Source organism: Macaca mulatta, chromosome 15 (genome assembly GCF_049350105.2).
Source record: "Macaca mulatta isolate MMU2019108-1 chromosome 15, T2T-MMU8v2.0, whole genome shotgun sequence".
In the NCBI taxonomy this organism is placed as follows: domain Eukaryota; kingdom Metazoa; phylum Chordata; class Mammalia; order Primates; family Cercopithecidae; genus Macaca; species Macaca mulatta.
Window position 1 is genome coordinate 19,557,626 of NC_133420.1, and position 18,902 is coordinate 19,576,527.

Sequence of the window (18,902 nt, forward strand, 5' to 3'; positions counted from 1 at the left end):
ACAGCGCCCAGTCTATCTATTTATTTGAGATGTAGTTTTGCTCTGTCTCCCAGGCTGGAGTGCAGTGTTGCAATCTCGGCTCACTGCAACCTCCACCTCCCAGGTTCAAGTGATTCTCCTGCCTCAGCCTCCAGAGTAGCTGGGACTACAGGCATGCACCACCACGCCTAGCTAATTTTTTGTCTTATTTTTTTTTTTGAGACAGAGCCTTGCTCTGTCGCCCAGGTTAGAGTGCAGTGGCCTGAGCCACCACACTTGGTCCCGAGATTATTTGGAATTCCTCTGCACAGATTTGTCTTTTGTCCCCCACTTACTTATTCAATCACTTAGCTATATAAGTGCAGACTTGTTTGATAAAACGTACAGGAGCCCATTGGTTTGGACTGAGCTCCTGCACCAGGACCAATAGACCAATCCAAAATGGAGTCCCTGATGCTGCAGCTCCAGGTCACCAGCCAAAACTAAGTTGTTTATCTGACCCTCCCTTCCAGAAATCAGGAGAGTGACAGATCAGATAAAAGCCAGATCCCTGCACAAGCCAGTTTTAGCCAGTATGATAAGGAAGTCCTTTTTGCTTTATTTAACCTTTACAAGGAAAGTAATTTGAAATGATCAATCTGCTCTTTGTTCTCTGACCCTTCTTTCTTCAGCCCTTTTCTGTCTATAAAATTTCTGCCCAGCTCACGGGAACACTCATTCTATTTTATAGAATGAGATATCATCTGATTTTAGAGTAGCAAGTAGAATCCAATTAAGATCTTTAACTGGCCGGGCGCAGTGGCTCAAGCCTCTAATCCCAGCACTTTGGGAGGCCGAGACGGGCGGATCACGAGGTCAGGAGATCGAGACCATCCTGGCTAACACGGTGAAATCCCGTCTCTACTAAAAAATACAAAAAACTAGCCGGGTGAGGTGGCGGGCGCCTGTAGTCCCAGCTACTCTGGAGGCTGAGGCAGGAGAATGGTGTGAACCCAGGAGGCGGAGCTTGCAGTGAGCTGAGATCCGGCCACTGCACTCCAGCCTGGGTGACACAACTAGACTCAGTCTCAAAAAAAAAAAAAAAAAAAAAAAGATCTTTAACTTTGGCTCCCACATGTAATCCCGGCACTTTGGGAGGCCAAGGCAAGACTGCTTGAGCTCAGGAGTTCAAGACCAGCCTGGGTAATACAGTGAGACTGTATCTCCACACACAAAAAATAAAAAATTAGCCAGGGGTGGTGGCGGGCATCTGTAGTTCCAACTACTTTGGAGGCTGAGGTGGGAGGATTGCTTAAACCCGAGAGGGTGAGGCCGCATTGAGCCATGATTGGGCCACTGCACTGCAGTCTGGGCGACAGAACGAGACCCTGTCTCAAAAAACAAAAAGAAAAGAAAAGAAATGTTTTGTAATTTTGTCTTCTGGCCGACTTGTGGATGTTTATTTTATACCTTGGGTTATAATCCAATCCCACCTTATTTTGTTGCTCAAATTGTTTCAGCTTTGGTCACTGGGAGTTCCTGAGACCTTCTGACATCTCCTTTCACTGTGTGTTTTTTTTTGGCGGGGGGAGGTGGAGGGGATGGAATCTCACTCTGTCACCAGGCTGGAGTGCAGTGGCAAGATCTCGGCTCCCTGCAACCTCTGCCTCCTGGGTTCAAGCAATTCTCGTGCCTCAGCCTCCCAAGTAGCTAAGATTACAGGTGCCTGCCACCATGCCTGGCTAATTTTTGTATTTTTAGTAGAGAAGGGGTTTCACCATGTTGGCCAGGTGGGTCTCGAATTCCTGATGTCAGGTAATCCGCCTTCCTCGGTCTCCCAAGGTGCTGGGATTACAGGCATGAGCCACTACGCCCGGCCCATTGTGGTTTTTGAGCAATTTGGTAAGTGGTAACATACATAAATGCCCACAAAACCACCACCACAATCCAGATGGTGAGCATATCCCTCACCGCCCAGAGTCCTCCCTCCCTTGATAATCCTTCCCTCCAGTTCTCCACTGCTCTTTGCAGCCCGTAACCCGTTTCCTGTCACCGTAGATGAGTCCGCATCACCTCTCTATATGGGACTATATAGTAAATACTCTTTATTGCCTGGTTTCTTTCACTCAGCATAGTAATTTCGCAATTCATCCCTTCAGTAGGTTCTGGATGTGACGAGGGGCAGTAGGACACTCAGGGAGAGACCCCGAGTGTGAGAGATGGGTAATTATCAGGTCAGCAGAAGTGGTAGAGCGGGGCCGGGGACTTGTGGAGTGGGCAGAGGCTGGCAGGACTCCTGGGTTCCCCACTGGCTGCCGAGGCAGGGCAGGTGAGAAAGATGGCAGGTTGGGTGGCTGTGTCTCCGCGGTGGGGGTCCCTGGGAGGCATGCCAGCTAGTTATCCCAGAGGCAGGTGTAAACCCAGCCCTGAAGTCTGGATAGGGCTGAGCTAAAGCCACAGGCTCGAACCTTCACGACACATGTGTGACAGAAACCAGGGGAGGGAAGAGGTGACCAAAGGTATGTGTACCATGCCCAGAGGGGACAGGACTTAACTTTTTTTTTTTTTTTTTTGAGACAGAGTTTTGCTCTTGTTGTCTGGGCTGGAGTGCAATGGTGCGATCTCGGCTCACTGCAACCTCTGCCTCCCGGGTTCAAGTGACCTGTCTCAGCCTCCCGAGTAGCTAAGATTACAGGCATGCACCACCACACCTGACTAATTTTGTATTTTTAGTAGAGATAGGGTTTCTCCATGTTGGTCAGGCTGGTCTCGAACTCTCGACCTCAGGTGATTCGCCCACCTTGGCCTCCAAAAGTGCTGGGATTACAGGCGTAAGCCACCGTGCCCGGCTTTTTCTTTTCTTTTCTTTTCTTTTTTTTTTTTTAAGAGACTGAGTCTCACTCTGTTGCCCAGACTGGAGTACAGTGGCATGATCTTAGCTCACTGCAGCCTTGACCTCCTGGGCTCAAGCAATTCTCCCACCTCAGCCTCCCAAAGTGCTAGGATTACAGGCATGAGCCACTGCATCTGGCCCTGAAAATCCTTTTTTTTTTTTTTTTTTTTTGAGATAAAGTCTCTGTCACCCAGGCTGGAGTGCAGTGGCATGATCTTGGCTCACTGCAACATCTGCCTCCCGGGTTCAAGCGATTCTCCTGCCTCAGCCTCCCAAGTAGCTGGGATTACAGGTGCGTGCCACCATGCCCAGCTAATTTTTGTATTTTTAGTAGAGATGGGTTTCACCACGTTGGCCAGGCTGGTCTCGAACTCCTGATCTCAGGTGATTCGCCCGCTTTAGCCTCCCAAAGTGCTGGGATTATAGGCGTGAGCCACGATGCCCGGCTTGGAATCTAATTCTTAAGAGGCAGGCTGCAGGCTGGGCGCGGTGGCTCACGCCTGTAATCCCAGCACTTTGGGAGGCCAAAACGGGCGGATCATGAGGTCAGGAGATCGAGACCATCCTGGCTAACACAGTGAAACCCCGTCTCTACTAAAAAATACAAAAAACTAGCTGGGTGAGGTGGCGGGCGCCTATAGTCCCAGCTACTCAGGAGGCTGAGGCAGGAGAATGGCGTGAACCCGGGAGGCGGAGCTTGCAGTGAGCTGAGATCCGGCCACTGCACTCCAGCCTGGGCGACAAAGCGAGACTCCGTCTCAAAAAAAAAAAAAAAAAAGAGGCAGGCTGCAGAAGAGGCAAGGGCAAGGGAGATAGGGAAGTGTGTCCAGAGAGGCTGAAGGAAACCCAGGGACACTAAGGTCACACAGCTGCAGAGGGGCACATGTCCATGAGACTGGCCACTGGTTCAGACACCAAGTGCAGGTCACAGAAGTTATGGCCCGGAATGGGGCTTGTAGGCTGGCAGGATCCGGGTTCTGCCTGGATGGAGGTTCCCTTCTCTCCTGTGTGTGAGACCCCTGGGTCCTGGCCACCTGGCCAGGGAAGAGTATGGTTGCCTTAGTGTGTTCCCGTTGCCATAACAAATATCACAGGCTGGGTAATTTATAAAATAATAGAAGTGTTACAGCTCTTTTAGAATTTGTCCAGCAGGTTTTCCAGTTTTAACCCCAAAAAGAAAGAAAAGAAAGAAAAGAAAAGAAAAAAGAAAAGGGCTGGGCACGATGCCTCATACCTGTAATCCCAACACTTTGGGAGGCCAAGGTGGGCGGATCACTTGAGGTCAGGAGTTCGAGACCAGCTTGGCTGAAATGGTGAAACCCTGTCTCTACCAAAAAATACAAAAATGGCCGGGCGCGGTGGCTCACGCCTGTAATCCCTGCACTTTGGGAGGCCGAGGCGGGCGGATCACGAGGTCAGGAGATCGAGACCATCCTGGCTAACACGGTGAAACCCCGTCTCTACTAAAATACAAAAAAATTAGCCGGGCGCGGTGGCGGACGCCTGTAGTCCCAGCTACTCGGGAGGCTGAGGCAGGAGAATGGCGCGAACCCGGGAGGCGGAGCTTGCAGTGAGCCGAGATGGTGCCACTGCACTCCAGCCTGGGCGACAGAGTGAAGACTCCGCCTCAAAAAAAAAAAAAAAAAAAAAAATACAAAAATGAGCCAGGCATGGCCGGGCACATGGCTCACACCTGTATTCCCAGCGCTTTGGGAGGCCGAGGAGGGTGGATCACGAGGTCAGGAGTTCAAGACCAGCCTGGCCAAGATGGCGAAACCCTGTCTCTACTAAAAATACAAAAAAACCAGCCTGGCGTGGTGGCAGGCACCTGTAATCCCAGCTACTCAGGAGGCTGAGGCAGAGATTTGCTTGAACCCAGGAGGCAGATGTTGCAGTAAGCTGAGATCACACCACTGCACTCCAGTCTGGGTGACAGAGAGAGACTCTGTCGCAGAAAAAGAAAAAAAAAAAAAATGAGCCAGGTGTGGTGGTGCGTCCCTGTAATCCCAGCTACTGGGGAGTCTGAGGTAGAAGAATTGCTTGTACCCAGAGGCCGAGGTTACAGCGAGCTGAGATTGAGATTGCACTACTGTACTCCATCCTGGGCGAAGAAGTAAGACTTCGTTTCAAATAAAAATAAACATTAAAAAAAGAAAGAAAAGGAAATGAAAGGAAAAGAAATCTATTGCTCACAGCTCTGGAGGATGGGAAGTCCAAGATCTAGTCACCAGCGGGTTCGAGGTCTGGTACGGGCCTGTTTCTCACAGATGGTGCTGTCTAGGTGTCCTCACATGGCAGGAGAGATGGAAGGGCAAAAAGGACCTAGCTAGTTCTTTTAAGCCCTTTCGTAAGACACTAATCCCATTCAGGAGGGCAGAGCCCTCATGACTTAATTGCCTCCTAAAAGCCTCATCTGTTAATACGACTATGCTGAGTCTTGAGTTCCTACATATGAACACATACATTCAAACCACAGCAACAGCCACGCCTAGGATGGGACACTTTGCCCGTCCACCAGGCTGGAGGGGAAGAAGACTGTGCCCACCTGCTCAGCCCTCAGATGAGGAAGGGCTGGACTAGGATCAGGGCAAGGTCAGGGAGGAGACCACAAGCACAGGGAGGCAGGGGCAGAGGGAAGGGGTGAGACGCCGCAAGGCTGGGATAGAAGATGGGATTGGGACTGACCAGAGACAGGCTGGGGCTGAGACTGATAGGAACAGGGGCCTCACAGTCCAGGCTGGCTCGGTGCCCCCACTCCCATACGAGCCTCTGAGATTTGCTCAGACTTGGGCCTAGAGCTCCATCTAGCTCTGCCACAGCTGGCTGCTCAGCCCTGAGGTTCCCCTGGGCATTCAGCAGGGCTGTGCTCAGTGCTGCCCACAGACTGGAGGTCTCTGGTGGAGGGAATCAAGGAAGAGGCAGTGCAGCGACCAAGGGCAGTAAAGCAGAAGGAACACTGGACAGCAAGCCAAGCAGTGTCATGGCCAAGACAAAAGAAAAAGAACTTGGGCTGGGCACAGTGGCTCATGCCTGCAATCCCAGCATTTTGGGAGGCCAAGGCAGGCAGGTCATTTGAAGTCAGGAGTTTGAGACCAGCCTGGCCAACATGGTGAAACCCTGTCTTTACTAAAAATACAAAAATTAGCTGGCTGTGGTGGTGCACGCCTGTAGTCCCAGCTACTCGGGAGGCTGAGACAGGAGAATCACTTGAACCTGGGAGGCGGAGGTTGCAGTGAGCCGAGATTGCGCTGCTGCACTCCAGCCTGGGCGACAGAGTGAGACTCTGTCTCAAAAAAAAAAAGAGAACTTTGTTAAATATTTTGGCTGAGGGGTTGGTCACTGAATTTCCTTTCTATATTTGGCAAGAGATGAATCCTCTCGTGCTGGGGTGGAGCAGCCCCCAGGTAGGCCCTCCCAGGCACCAGCTTCACTAGTTTCCAGCCTCTCCCCACTCATTTTTCCATTTAATCCCGATAGGAATCATTATTCCTATTTTATAGGTGGGGAAACTGAGACTGGAGAAGGTAAGAAGCAAGCTGATGGTTCTCTCACCAAACCCCACCCCTGGACTTATTTTTGTGAGACAGGGTCTTGCTTTGTGGCCCAGGCTGGAGTACAGTGTTATGATCACAGGTTCACTGCAGTCTTCAACTCCTACAGTCAAGCCGTCCTCCCGCCTCAGCCTCCCAGTAGCTGGGACCACAGACATTTGCTACCACACCCAGCTAATTTTTCTATTTTTTGTAGAGGCAGGGTCTCTTGCCTAGGGCGGTCTCAAACTTCTGTCCTCAAGCGATCCTCCCAAAATGCTGGGATTACAGGCATAAGCCACCATGCCCTGTGTCACCTCCGCAGCTTAAGCACGGAGTGCAACAGGTTGCTCTGTAAGCTGCTCACATTTGGTGAGGCTGCGAGGCCACACCAGCAAAGCCAGGTGGCTGGGGATGCTGACCTAGCAGAGCCTCGCTCTCCCCGCCCCAGGCCAGCCCCTCCTGCTGCTAAGCCTAGCAGGCCAAACTCGGTCCCGCCCCCGTCAAGTGCCTCGGTCTTCCCTGAGCCTGAACACATCATGTACATTTTGATGGAGTTAGAATCCGGAAAATCAAGAGTGTGGAAGATCAGGAGCAACTAATGTAAGCAGGAGAAGGATGAAGCTGGATTCCGTCTAGCAAGCAGGAGCGTGAGAGTGGCGCTGGGAGAAGGCACTGATAAGGGATAGAGTAGGGCACAGAATATGGGGGCTCACCCTCAACCACTTCTAAACACTCTAAGCTCGAGCAGGCCTTGAACTCCTGGTCTGTAAAGTGGCTGATGGAAGTGGCTGGAGCAAAACCCATATGGGCGAATGTCCCTGCAGCTGCCTCAGTTTCCCCATCTGTAAAACGGGGCTGGGGACCCGCAGCTCTCATGGGACTGGTGACCCGCTCGCGGGTGCTTGCCCTGCATTCCAGACAGCACCTACAACTCCAGACTCACTCGGGGCGGGTCGAGGTGGGCTCCAAAGTCCCTTCTAAGCCGACATCCCGATTCCCCTTCCCGGGAAGGCACCCCCAGAAAAGCAAAGGTCGCTCCAGCAGCCTCCTCGGGTTATCCGCTTTCCCGAAGCCGTGGCCCTCGCCTTCCGCTCTCGTCTTCACCGGCATACTCAAGTCCCCGCTGGGGACTGACACTGCGGGCTCGGTCGCCGCAAGGACTGGGAGGAAGATAGAAGATGCGGGGCGAAAGCGGGGCGAGAAGAGTGGGACACTGCAGAGCAGCAGGGCGGGGACTCGGAGCTCCTCCCCCGCCCCGCTCCCGGCCCCCCGCCCCGCTCCCGGCCCCCCGCCCCGCTCCCGGCCCCCCGCCCCGCTCCCGGCCCCCCGCCCCGCTCCCGGCCCCCCGCCCCGCTCTGCGAGTCCCGCCCAGGGCCCCGCCCACTTCACGAGTCCCGCCCCTCTCCCGGGCCCCGGGCGGGGCCATCCCGGGGCTGTCCGCGGAGACGCCTATGCGGTGGAGGCTTCGGGCGTCAACTAGCGCGGGCGAACACCAGCAGAGGGACCAGGCAGCCTGGCACCCCACTTTGCCATCCTGTCCTTGGAAACCTCGGGGTCTGCGGGCCGGCCGCTCCGCGTGGGCGAAATCAGAAACACGTGGTTTTCGAGGCCCCCTCGGGCTCAGGAAAATTTTATGGTTCGGGTCACAGTAGGAAGCGGACAATGAGGCGGGAGGGCAGAGAGAACCGCAGCATCACCGCGCAACTTGGGCCGTGTCGTTTCTGGGGTCTTCGGTAGCTGGAAGCCGCAACCCCTGTCGTCTCGAAGGGCTCGATTTGTTTCGAATGGGCGCTTGCAGGAGAAGTGGCCAGGCACGTATTACAGACTACCACGCCGCCCCTTAGGCGGTCAAGCGGGGCGAGCAGGCGGTGGCCTCTCGGCAGTCGGCCTGTCACCACCCCGGGACCTTTGGAGGCGGAAGCATAGAGCGGTCTACAAACGTTCCCGAGCGTGCCTCTGCGGCTCTGGCGGGTGTTTCGAACCTGGGCGCCGGGCACACGCCCAGTCCCGAGAGCGCTGAGGGTCCCCTTAGCGTCGCCGTCACCCCGGGCAACCCGCAGGGCGCCCGAGTCCTGGCCCTTTAAGCAGCGCGGGCGCCTCGGCGTCTTGGTTTCGCGCGCCCGCCCGCGGCGCCGGCAGAGCGAACATGGCCCCGGCTACGCGGGTGGTGCGGGCGCTGTGGACTGGCGGGTGCGCCTTGGCCTGGAGGCTGGGCGGCCGCCCCCAGCCGCTGCTCCCCACGCAGAGCCGTGCTGGCTTCGCGGGGGCGGCAGGCGGCCAGGGCCCCGTGGCTGCCGCTCGTAAGGGGAGCCCGCGGCTGCTAGGGGCAGCGGCGCTGGCCCTGGGGGGAGCCCTGGGGCTGTACCACACTGCGCGGTGGCACCTGCGCGCCCAGGACCTCCACGCGGAGCGCTCAGCCGTGCAGGTAAGGCCTGGTCCGGCCGGGGATGGGGATGCTGATCAGCGCCGAACTCGGGACTGCTGGGAACCCGTGGGGTCAGGAGTTGCCTCTGCCTGCTTGTGACCTTGGGCGAGTGACTTGGTCTGAAGTCTCCGAACCCTCAGTGTTCTCTTCTGTAAAATAGGGGCACTCCTGATGCCTACTACCTGGAATTGTTCGAGTTCTCATAAAATCGTTCTTCTACCGTGTTTTTTTTTTGTTTATTTATTTATTTTGAGACAGGGTCTCTCAATATCGCCCAGGCTGGAGTGCAGTGGTGCGATTGCGACTCGCTGCAGCCTCTGCCTCCCGGGTTCAAGGGATCCTCCTGCCTCAGCCTCGGGAGTAGCTGGGACTATAGGCTCACCCCACTGCGCCCTGCTAATTTTTGTATTTTTTGTAGAGACAGGGTTTCACCATGTTGCCCAGGCTGGTCGGTCTCAAGCGATCCGCCCACCTTGGCCTCTGAAAGTGCTGGGATTACAGGTGTGAGCCACTGCGCCCCAGCCTCTACCATGTTTTAAGAAGACTTTTTTTTTTTTTTTTTTTGGAGACGGAGTGCTCTGTTGCCCTCGCTGGAGTGCAATGGCACTATCTCGGTTCACCGCAACCTCCGCCTCTTGGGTTCAAGCGATTCTCCTGCCTCAGCCTCCCCAGTAGCTGGGATTACAAGCACCTGCCACCACGCCCGGCTAATTTTTGTGTTTTTAGTAGAGACGGGGTCTCATCATGTTGGCCAAGCTGGTCTCGAATTCGTGATCTCAAATGAGCCACCCACCTCGGGCTCCCAAAGTGCTGGGATTACGGTGTGAGCCACGGAGCCCGGCCTCTACTGTGTTTTAAGGAGACTTTTTTGACTAAGAGATGGGAGATCACAGGAAAGGGAAAGCCTTTTTCACTTTTTTTTTTTTTTTTTTTTTTTGAGACAGAGCCTCGCTCTGTCGCCCAGGCTGGAGTGCAGTGGCTGGATCTCAGCTCACTGCAAGCTCCGCCTCCCGGGTTCACGCCATTCTCCTGCCTCAGCCTCCCGAGTAGCTGGGACTACAGGCGCCCGCCACCACGCCCGGCTAGTTTTTTTGGATTTTTTTAGTAGAGACGGGGTTTCACCGTGTTAGCCAGGATGGTCTCGATCTCCTGACGTCGTGATCCGCCCGTCTCGGCCTCCCAAAGTGCTGGGATTACAGGCTTGAGCCACCGCGCCCGGCGCCTTTTTCACTTTCTAAACGTTCGTCATCCTCTCTCCCCACTGCCCCCAAATCCTAAGGCTGTGTATTTATTTAGTAGTAGTAGTGGTGGCACTTTTATGGAACTGATGACTTAGATTCCAGGCTGAAACAGAAAGAGGCAGGAAGGTGTCCCCCCACCAAGTGGTGGCCCAGCTGCCTTGCCACACTTTATACCTACCCCACACCTTCCAACTCTTCTCTGCTTGACCCCCCACCACCCTCCCACAGATGCTTTTATGCTGGACCAGAGGGAACAGAGGTAGGTGAAAGGGGCATGGAGTACCCCATGTCTCCCTTCCTGTCTCCACGGTCCAGCTTCCCCTCTGAACACAAGGAGGTGGTCTATGATTGTGGCTTTCCGGCATGAAGGTGCAGCAGGCTCCCCTGGGGGCTTTCCTGGCCACAGCCCAGATACCACCCTCCCCTTGGGAGATTTGAGATAGACTGAGGCTGGAGGATTGCATGAACCCAGGAGTTCAAGGCTGCAGTGAGCTGTGATCAAGCTACTGCACTCCAGCCTGCATGGCAGAGTGAGACTCTGTCTCCAGAGAAAAAAACAAGAACGAGATTGGAGGTAGACCCCACTGGTAAACACCAGCCTAGGTGGTAGCCAGCTCTGGCCCCCAGAGGTCCCTGGGGTTAGAGGAGTGGGAGTGGGCAAAGCCAAGTTGAAATAGTTGTTCTGTGTCTGTGGGAGCAGGCTGTATACCCTGGGGCTGTCTGGTGTCCCCTTGGGACTGGAGCGAGAAAAGAGAGGTCTGTCCAGTATGGGACAGAGACTGGAAGATTCCTCCTACACAACCTCACAGCAAAGGGTGGGACTCCTGCCTGGGGACCGTGCCGGCCGGGGGCTTAAACCAGGGCTGCCGTCCGGTGCCTCCCTTCCCCCTACCACTCCCTCCCATCCCTAGTTCCTCTTCCCGATGTTCTAGCGTTGTCTCAGAAGACGCCTCTGGAAAACATGCTTGCTTGGGAGCAGGGTCTGTACCTGGGGGTGCCAGGTCTAGAAGCCCCTTCCATCTGCTGCCCACAGCTCTCCCTGTCCAGCCGCCTGCAGCTGACCCTGTACCAGTACAAGACGTGTCCCTTCTGCAGCAAGGTCCGAGCCTTCCTCGACTTCCACGCCCTGCCCTACCAGGTGGTGGAGGTGAACCCCGTGCTCAGGGCTGAGATCAAGTTCTCCTCGTACAGAAAGGTGCCCATCCTGGTGGCCCAGGAAGGAGAAAGCTCGGTGAGCCCCAGGAAACCCCATGCATCCTTCCTCCTATCCTGGATCGTCCTGGAGCACCCGCTCGCCTGGCCCGGCGCTGCAGCTTGGGAAGGAACTTGGGATCTTTGTGCCTCTAAGGACTATGGGGGAAGTAGCTGCATACAGTAGATGCTCAGTAAATGTAGGCTCTTTCCTTCCCTACCAAAACCAAACACCTTTGGGTCTCAGAGAGGCAGAACACCACAGCTGAACAACGTAGATTCTGAAATGAGCGATCTGGGTTTGAGGTGTGATTCACCCACTCACTAGTTGTGTGACTTGGGGCAAGTCACTTATCCTCTCTGGGCTTGCTTGCTTCATGAGTCAACAAGGGGCCATATTCTGGCTTGCAGGCACAGCAGATATGAAATGCCTGACACAGTGCTTGGGGTCTAGTATGTAGCTTCCAGAACCCACCCTGCCCCTCTACCTGGGAGGCCAGATGGGTGAGTGGGCTGGGGCTTAGACCCCACGGCTTTCCCACACCTTCCTGCCCATTAGGATGGGTGCCCTGAGGGCAGGGTGGGGAGGACTCTGGGCATGTCCTCAGGAATGGATAAACAATGTCCTCAGGTGGTGGTGGTAAGGAGCCCCCGGGGACTCCCAGTGGCTGGGTTGTAATCTCTGATTAAACCACCGTTTTCTCTTCCAGCAACAACTGAATGACTCCTCTGTCATCATCAGCGCCCTCAAGACCTACCTGGTGTCGGGGTAAGGAGCCCCTCGGAGACCAGGCGGCCATTGCTTTTGGTGGCTTCTTCCTCCGGGGAGGCCTCGCCCGAGTTCTCTTGTGGGAGCAGGTGGAGCTGCTGCTTAGATTTCCAGAGTACGCAGTGGCTCACACCTGTAATCTCAGCGCTTCGGGAGGCCGAGGCGGGCAGATCACCTGAGGTCAGGAGTTCCAGACCAGCCTGGCCAACATGGCAAAACCCCATCTCTACTAAAAATACAAAAATGAGCCAGGCATAGTGGCGAGTGCCTGTAGTCCCAGCTACTCAGGAGGCTGAGGCAGGAGAATCACTGGAACCCAGGAGGCAGAGGTTGCAGTGAGCCAGGATCGTGCCACTGCACTGCAGCCTGGGTGACAGAGCAAGACTCCGTCTCAAAAAAAAAAAAGATTTTCAGAGCAGCCCGTGGCCGTCTTCCTCCAAGCCCTCCACTTTGTCCTCTCCGCAGCTCTCTCTCTTGGGGAGGTAGCCCTGGCATCTCCTCCACATCCCTCTTACTGCAGGAGTGCGGAGAGCCTTTGTTTATCGGTCCTGGCTCCACTCTGGGGCTAGGGCAGCTGGGTGGGTCGGCCACAGGGGACGGGACGGGGAAGGAGTTGGGGTGAGACTGTGGCTCTCTCCGAAGGCAGCCCCTGGAAGAGATCATCACCTACTACCCAGCCATGAAGGCTGTGAATGACCAGGGCAAGGAGGTGACTGAGTTCGGCAATAAATACTGGCTCATGCTAAATGAGAAGGAGGCCCAGCAAGTGTACAGCGGGAAGGAGGCCAGGACGTGAGTGGGGCTGGGGCTGGCGGGGGAAGGTGGTGACCTCAGGGGTCTTCTGTAGAGTAGGACCAAGCTGAGCAAGATGGCGTGAGCAGGGAGCAGCATGGGAGACCAGCGGGGCTGGGGCCGGGCCATGCCGGATTTCAGCAGAGACCTTTCTGTGGCTGCGCGTGCTGGCTCACTCCTGTAATCCCAGCATGTTGGGAGGCCGAGGCGGGCAGATCACCTGAGGTCAGGAGTTCGAGACCAGCCTGGCCAACATGGCAAAACCCCATCTCTACTAAAAATACAAAAATTAGCTAGGTGTGGAGTTGCACACCTGTAATCCCAGCTACTAGGGAGGCTGAGGCAGGAGAATCACTTGAACCCAGGAGGCGGAGGATGCAGTGAGCTGAGATCGTGCCATTGCACTCCAGCCTGGGCGACAGAGCAAGACTTTGTCTCAAAAAAAAAAAAAAAAAAAAAAAAAAAAAAGCCAGGTGCGGTGGCTCAAGCCTGTAATCCCAGCACTTTGGGAGGCCGAGGCAGGCAGATCACGAGGTCAGGAGATCGAGACCATCCTGGCTAACAGGGTGAAACCCCATCTCTACTAAAAATACAAAAAACTAGCCAGGTGTGGTGGCGGCGCCTGTAGTCCCAGCTACTCTGGAGGCTGAGGCAGGAGAATGGCGGGAACCCGGGAGGCGGAGCTTGCAGTGAGCTGAGATCCGGCCACTGCACTCCAGCCTGGGCGACAGAGCCAGACTCCGTCTCAAAAAAAAAAAGACCTTCCTGCTCAGGCTTCAGCTTCCCACCTGTGCAGTGGGTATGTTCTAGAGAACGCAGCCTGCTCCCAACACAGCCCAGGTCCTGGCTTAGGAAGTCCCTCCCGTGCCCGCAGGGAGGAGATGAAGTGGCGGCAGTGGGCAGACGACTGGCTGGTCCACCTGATCTCACCCAATGTGTACCGCACACCCACCGAGGCTCTGGCATCCTTTGACTACATTGTCCGCGAGGGCAAGTTCGGAGCCGTGGAGGGAGCCGTGGCCAAGTACATGGGTGCAGCGGCCATGTACCTCATCAGCAAGCGACTCAAGAGCAGGCAAGTGTGTGTGCACATCCGGGGCCTGCTGTCCCTGAGCCTCCGGTGCCACGAGCAGTGGTGATCCCATCACACCCCTCAGGAGACCAGCGGGAGGCTGAGGCCTGGGCAGGTGGGAAAGCGTTATGGATTACGGGTCCCTTGGCCAAGCTGGGACTTGGACCCAGAGCTCCTGCTCACCTCCCTGGGGGCAGCAGGGCCGGCCTTGAAGCCAGAAGCCTGGGGCCTGACTGGCACCTTCTCTGTGGCTTTCTCCCTGGCCTGGTCTCTTGCCCTTGCCACAGCCTCCCCATCTGGGACAGATGCTCCCTGAGGCATCTGCAGATGTGATGCTGTCACCTGGGGTGTTGCCCTGGCTTCCACGCCTCCCCCCTGCTCCCCAGAGGAGACCCCTCTTCCCTGCTGGGCTGGGAGTGGGGGCTCTCCTGAGGGGCTTTTCCCTTCCCCGCCCAGGCACCGCCTCCAGGACAACGTGCGCGAGGACCTCTACGAGGCTGCCGACAAGTGGGTGGCTGCTGTGGGCAAGGACCGGCCCTTCATGGGGGGCCAGAAGCCGAATCTCGCTGATTTGGTGAGTGTGGTGGTGGCAGGTGGTGCCTGGACCAAGGGTTCTGTCCTCAGAGTGGGGGAGGTTTGTAAGGGAAAGCCCGGGCAGTGCCTGCATCGTGCCAGAGGAGCCTGCCTCTCTTTGCCATCACAGACAGAAACTCGCCTCCAAGTGGCTCCAGGAGAGAAACCGATGACCAGGAACCGCCTTGGTTCACATAACTGACAAGTTCAGGGAACGGGCTGGCTTCAGGCCCTGCTGGATCCAGAGGCCCGGGTGGTGGTAACAGGGCCCGGGCTCTACCTGTCACCGTCAACACGGCCCTCCCTGGAGTGCGCTTCGGCCCCAGGCGGGCTGGGTCCGGTGCTCCAGGCTTCTCCCAGCAAAACCCAGTGAGATGGCATCTCACTGGCCTGGCTTCGCTGCCCTTTTTCCTTTTTTTTTTTGTTTTTGAGACCAAGTCTTATGCTGTCACCCAGGATGGAGTGCAGTGGTGCAATCTCAGCTCACTGCAACCTCCACCTCCCAGGTTCAAGCAATTCTCCTGCCTCAGCCTCCTGAGTAGCTGGGATTACAGGCCTGTGCCACCATGCCTGGCTAATTTTTGCATTTTTAGTAGAGACAGGGTTTCAATATGTTGCCCAGGCTGGTCTCGAACTCCGACCTCAGGTGATCCACCCACTTCGACCTCCCAAAGTGCTGGGACTGCAGGCGTGAGCCACTGTGCCTGGCCCACTGCTCATTTTTAAAACTGTCCTGCCCCTGGGTGACCTGGGTCTTGAAACTGGGTGGTGGGGTCTCTTCTCCCCAGTCTCAGGACCTGAGAAGGGGGGAGGGCATTTATCCCAAGGAAACTTGCTGGTGGGGATCTGTGGCCCAGAAAAGGGGGTACAGGCGTGAAGCAGGCGAGACCTGCAGCCATCCCACACGCTTTGTTCAAACCCTCACCTGTGCTGTTGGCCCTTGAGTAGGTCACGAGCTCCAAGCGGGGAGGGGATGGGAGCTGGGCACACAGCTGGCAGGGAGTGAAGGAGGTCTGGATGCCTGTCAAACCAGCCTTTCTGTTTCACGCCCCAGGCAGTGTATGGCGTGCTGCGCGTGATGGAGGGGTTGGATGCCTTCGATGACCTGATGCAGCACACGCATATCCAGCCCTGGTACCTGCGGGTGGAGAGGGCCATCACCGAGGCCTCCCCAGCGCACTGAATGTCCCCGCCCAGAACAGGGGAAAGGCAGCGGAAGACGCCAGCTGCCAGGGCCTGGGGTCCCTGGGCCAGTGCCTGGTGATGCTGGCGGGGGCAGCATCATTCTGCCCCTTGTCTACCCACCCCCACCAGCCCTCTTGCTCCTAACACAGGGCACCTGCTGGGGCCCAGGGATGCTAGGGACGAGTTCCAGCCCTGCGCCTGCCCTGGGGCGACCCCTCCGTGTCCCTGCCTCCCTGCTCTGCCGCCCCTCTCCCAGAGCCTCAGTGGCTGTCCCGTGGCTACATCCTGTGGGTGGGGGGTCATCGACAGGACAGCAGGACGGTTCGTTCTCGGTGGAATCCCATCCCTGGGTTCCCCTAGTTCCCACTCTTCCCAAGCCTCCCGGGATGGGGACATGTTTGCAATAAAGGAAAGGTTTGTGGCGCCTGTCGTGGCAGGCATCTCATGGAGCTGTGCATGACTGAGTGCTGCGTGGGGCTGGCGGTCAAGGGAGGCATCAGGCTTGGGCTATGCCAGCCCTGGTGGTAACTAACCACCGGCCTGGTGCTTCCCAGGTGGCAGGCATGGTATGGCTCCGCAGACTTTGTATGCCATGGTCCCCAGGATACCACTCAGGGCACACAGCCGGGCCATGGAGCCCAGCAGCCAGCATGCAGGTCGGGGCCTGCCTACCCACGGTGGGACTCTGCGGTGGGGTCCCTCTTCAAGCCTCAGTTTCTTCGTCTGTCCCTGCCTTGTGGGGGAGTTCAGTGATAGGAGCAGGTCCAGTGCACAGAGCAGGGGCACCCGGTCCAGGGCACCGGGCTGTTCAGACCCCTGCTCTACAGACAGGACCAAGCCCTCTCAGATGGCTGCCCCGGGCTTCAGCGCCAGGCTGGGCCAGCCTTTATGGGAATAGAGACTCTGCCTTCCAGGGTGAATGTGGGTTGCGGGTGGGACCCCCTTTCCTGCACAGAGCACCCAGGATGGGGCTCCCCAGTTCCCTGACTTAACTGAGGTGGGCTGGCCTGCCAGGGGCCCTCCAGAGGCCAGTGAGCCCAACTCCACCCACTTGGTCCTTCCGACTGGGGGGACTGGACAGCGTCCTCATACCCTCTTGAGAAACTTTTTTTTTTGAGACAGGGTCTCGCTCTGTCACCCAGGCTGGGATGCAGTGGCGCAGTCATAGCTCACTGCAACCTCGACCTCCCAGGTTCAAGTGATCCACCTCACCCTCCAAGTAGCTGGAACCACAGGTGCGCACCAACACGCCCAGCTAATTTTTTATATTTTGTAGATCCTGGGTTTTGCCGTGTTACCCAGGCTGACCTTGCACTCTAGGGCTCAAGGGAACTGCCCACCTCAGCCCCCCGAAGTGCTGGGATTACAGGCGTGAGCCCCCATGCCCAGCCAGGAAACTTTTTTAAGTTTTATTTTATTAGTATTTTAAAAACAAAATAACTCAAGTTTCCCATAAAAGCGAACATTTGAGTAAGGTAGAAGTGAGCGCTCGAGACAGCCAGTGTAACATTTGGAAGCAGGTGGCTGTGTGGCTGGTGACCTCGGTTTTTCCCACGGGGCTGGTCTGCCACCGGCTCTGTTCTCATCCCCATCCTGGGCGTCTCCCTGTCAACATATGTCACACTGACTTGTTCTCATGGCTACATAGTGCCCTGCTGCCTGGCTGCACCACAGTCCATCAGCCAGCCCCCACCGTGTGCCCTCTGTGGGTGTTAACTCCAGGTACTTGGGCTGCAGGGGAGAGGAGGCGGCCAGGCCTGAGGCTGTACCCGTCTGTGGCCTTAGGAGTCACAGCAGCCGCCTCTGAGAGGCCAGCAGGTGTCAGGGCACCCAGAGCCACCACTGTGTCCAGAACAGCATTTCCACGTCATTGGCCAGGCCTAAAGTCCTGAGGGGCCTTTGCTCCAGGGACCCAGGGTGTCTCCCTCAGCAGGGCAGGAACTAGGCCAGGAACACCATGGGGCACTGAGGGAGGACCCTCCCTCCATCCCTGCACCCCTCCATCCCTCCATCCCTACACCCCTCCATCCCTCCATCCCTGCACCCCTCCATCCCTGCACCCCTCCATCCCTCCATCCCTGAACCCCTCCATCCCTCCATCCCTGCACCCCTCCATCCCTCCATCCCTGCACTCCTCCATCCCTCCATCCCTGAACCCCTCCATCCCTCCATCCCTGCACCCCTCCATCCCTCCATCCCTGCACCCCTCCATCCCTCCATCCCTGAACCCCTCCATCCCTCCATCCCTGCACCCCTCCATCCCTCCATCCCTGCACTCCTCCATCCCTCCATCCCTGAACCCCTCCATCCCTCCATCCCTGTACCCCTGCATCCCTCCATCCCTACACCCCTCCATCCCTGAACCCCTCCATCCCTCCATCCCTGCACTCCTCCATCCCTCCATCCCTGAACCCCTCCATCCCTCCATCCCTGCACTCCTCCATCCCTCCATCCCTGAACCCCTCCATCCCTCCATCCCTGCACTCCTCCATCCCTCCATCCCTGAACCCCTCCATCCCTCCATCCCTGAACCCCTCCATCCCTCCATCCCTGCACTCCTCCATCCCTCCATCCCTGAACCCCTCCATCCCTCCATCCCTGTACCCCTGCATCCCTCCATCCCTACACCCCTCCATCCCTGAACCCCTCCATCCTTCCATCCCTGCACTCCTCCATCCCTCCATCCCTGAACCCCTCCATCCCTCCATCCCTGCACTCCTCCATCCCTCCATCCCTGAACCCCTCCATCCCTCCATCCCTGTACCCCTGCATCCCTCCATCCCTACACCCCTCCATCCCTGAACCCCTCCATCCTTCCATCCCTGCACTCCTCCATCCCTCCATCCCTGAACCCCTCCATCCCTCCATCCCTGAACCCCTCCATCCCTCCATCCCTGTACCCCTGCATCCCTCCATCCCTACACCCCTCCATCCCTGAACCCCTCCATCCTTCCATCCCTGCATCCCTCCATCCCTCCATCCCTGTACCCCTCCATCCTTCCATCCCTGCATCCCTCCATCCCTCCATCCCTGTACCCCTCCATCCCTGAACCCCTCCATCCCTCCATCCCTGTACCCCTGCATCCCTCCATCCCTGAACCCCTCCATCCCTCCATCCCTGTACCCCTGCATCCCTCCATCCCTGAACCCCTCCATCCCTGAACCCCTCCATCCCTGAACCCCTCCATCCTTCCATCCCTGCATCCCTCCATCCCTCCATCCCTGTACCCCTCCATCCTTCCATCCCTGCATCCCTCCATCCCTGTACCC

At 56.8% G+C, this 18,902-nt stretch overlaps 1 protein-coding gene and 1 pseudogene across 3 annotated transcripts; both read left to right on the forward strand.

Moving 5' to 3' along the window:
- The first annotated feature begins 3,969 nt into the window (after positions 1-3,969).
- On the forward strand, positions 3,970-4,023 carry LOC114672898 (U7 small nuclear RNA; annotated as a pseudogene).
- A 4,038-nt stretch (positions 4,024-8,061) lies between these two features.
- On the forward strand, positions 8,062-16,076 carry PTGES2 (prostaglandin E synthase 2). 3 transcript variants are annotated; one of them, XM_077967848.1, is made up of 7 exons: positions 8,062-8,195; positions 11,084-11,281; positions 11,952-12,010; positions 12,653-12,802; positions 13,677-13,877; positions 14,331-14,448; positions 15,502-16,076. In XM_077967848.1, the coding sequence occupies exons 1-7, from the start codon at positions 8,169-8,171 to the stop codon at positions 15,628-15,630; spliced, it is 882 nt and encodes a 293-aa protein (XP_077823974.1). In that variant the 5' UTR covers positions 8,062-8,168; the 3' UTR covers positions 15,631-16,076. The 3 variants fall into 3 exon arrangements, with proteins under 3 accessions (XP_077823974.1, XP_014972240.1, XP_014972241.1); XM_015116754.3 differs by lacking the exon at positions 8,062-8,195 and adding an exon at positions 8,522-8,809; XM_015116755.3 differs by lacking the exon at positions 8,062-8,195 and having other exon boundaries at positions 11,245-11,281; positions 12,657-12,802.
- The last annotated feature ends 2,826 nt before the right edge of the window (positions 16,077-18,902 follow it).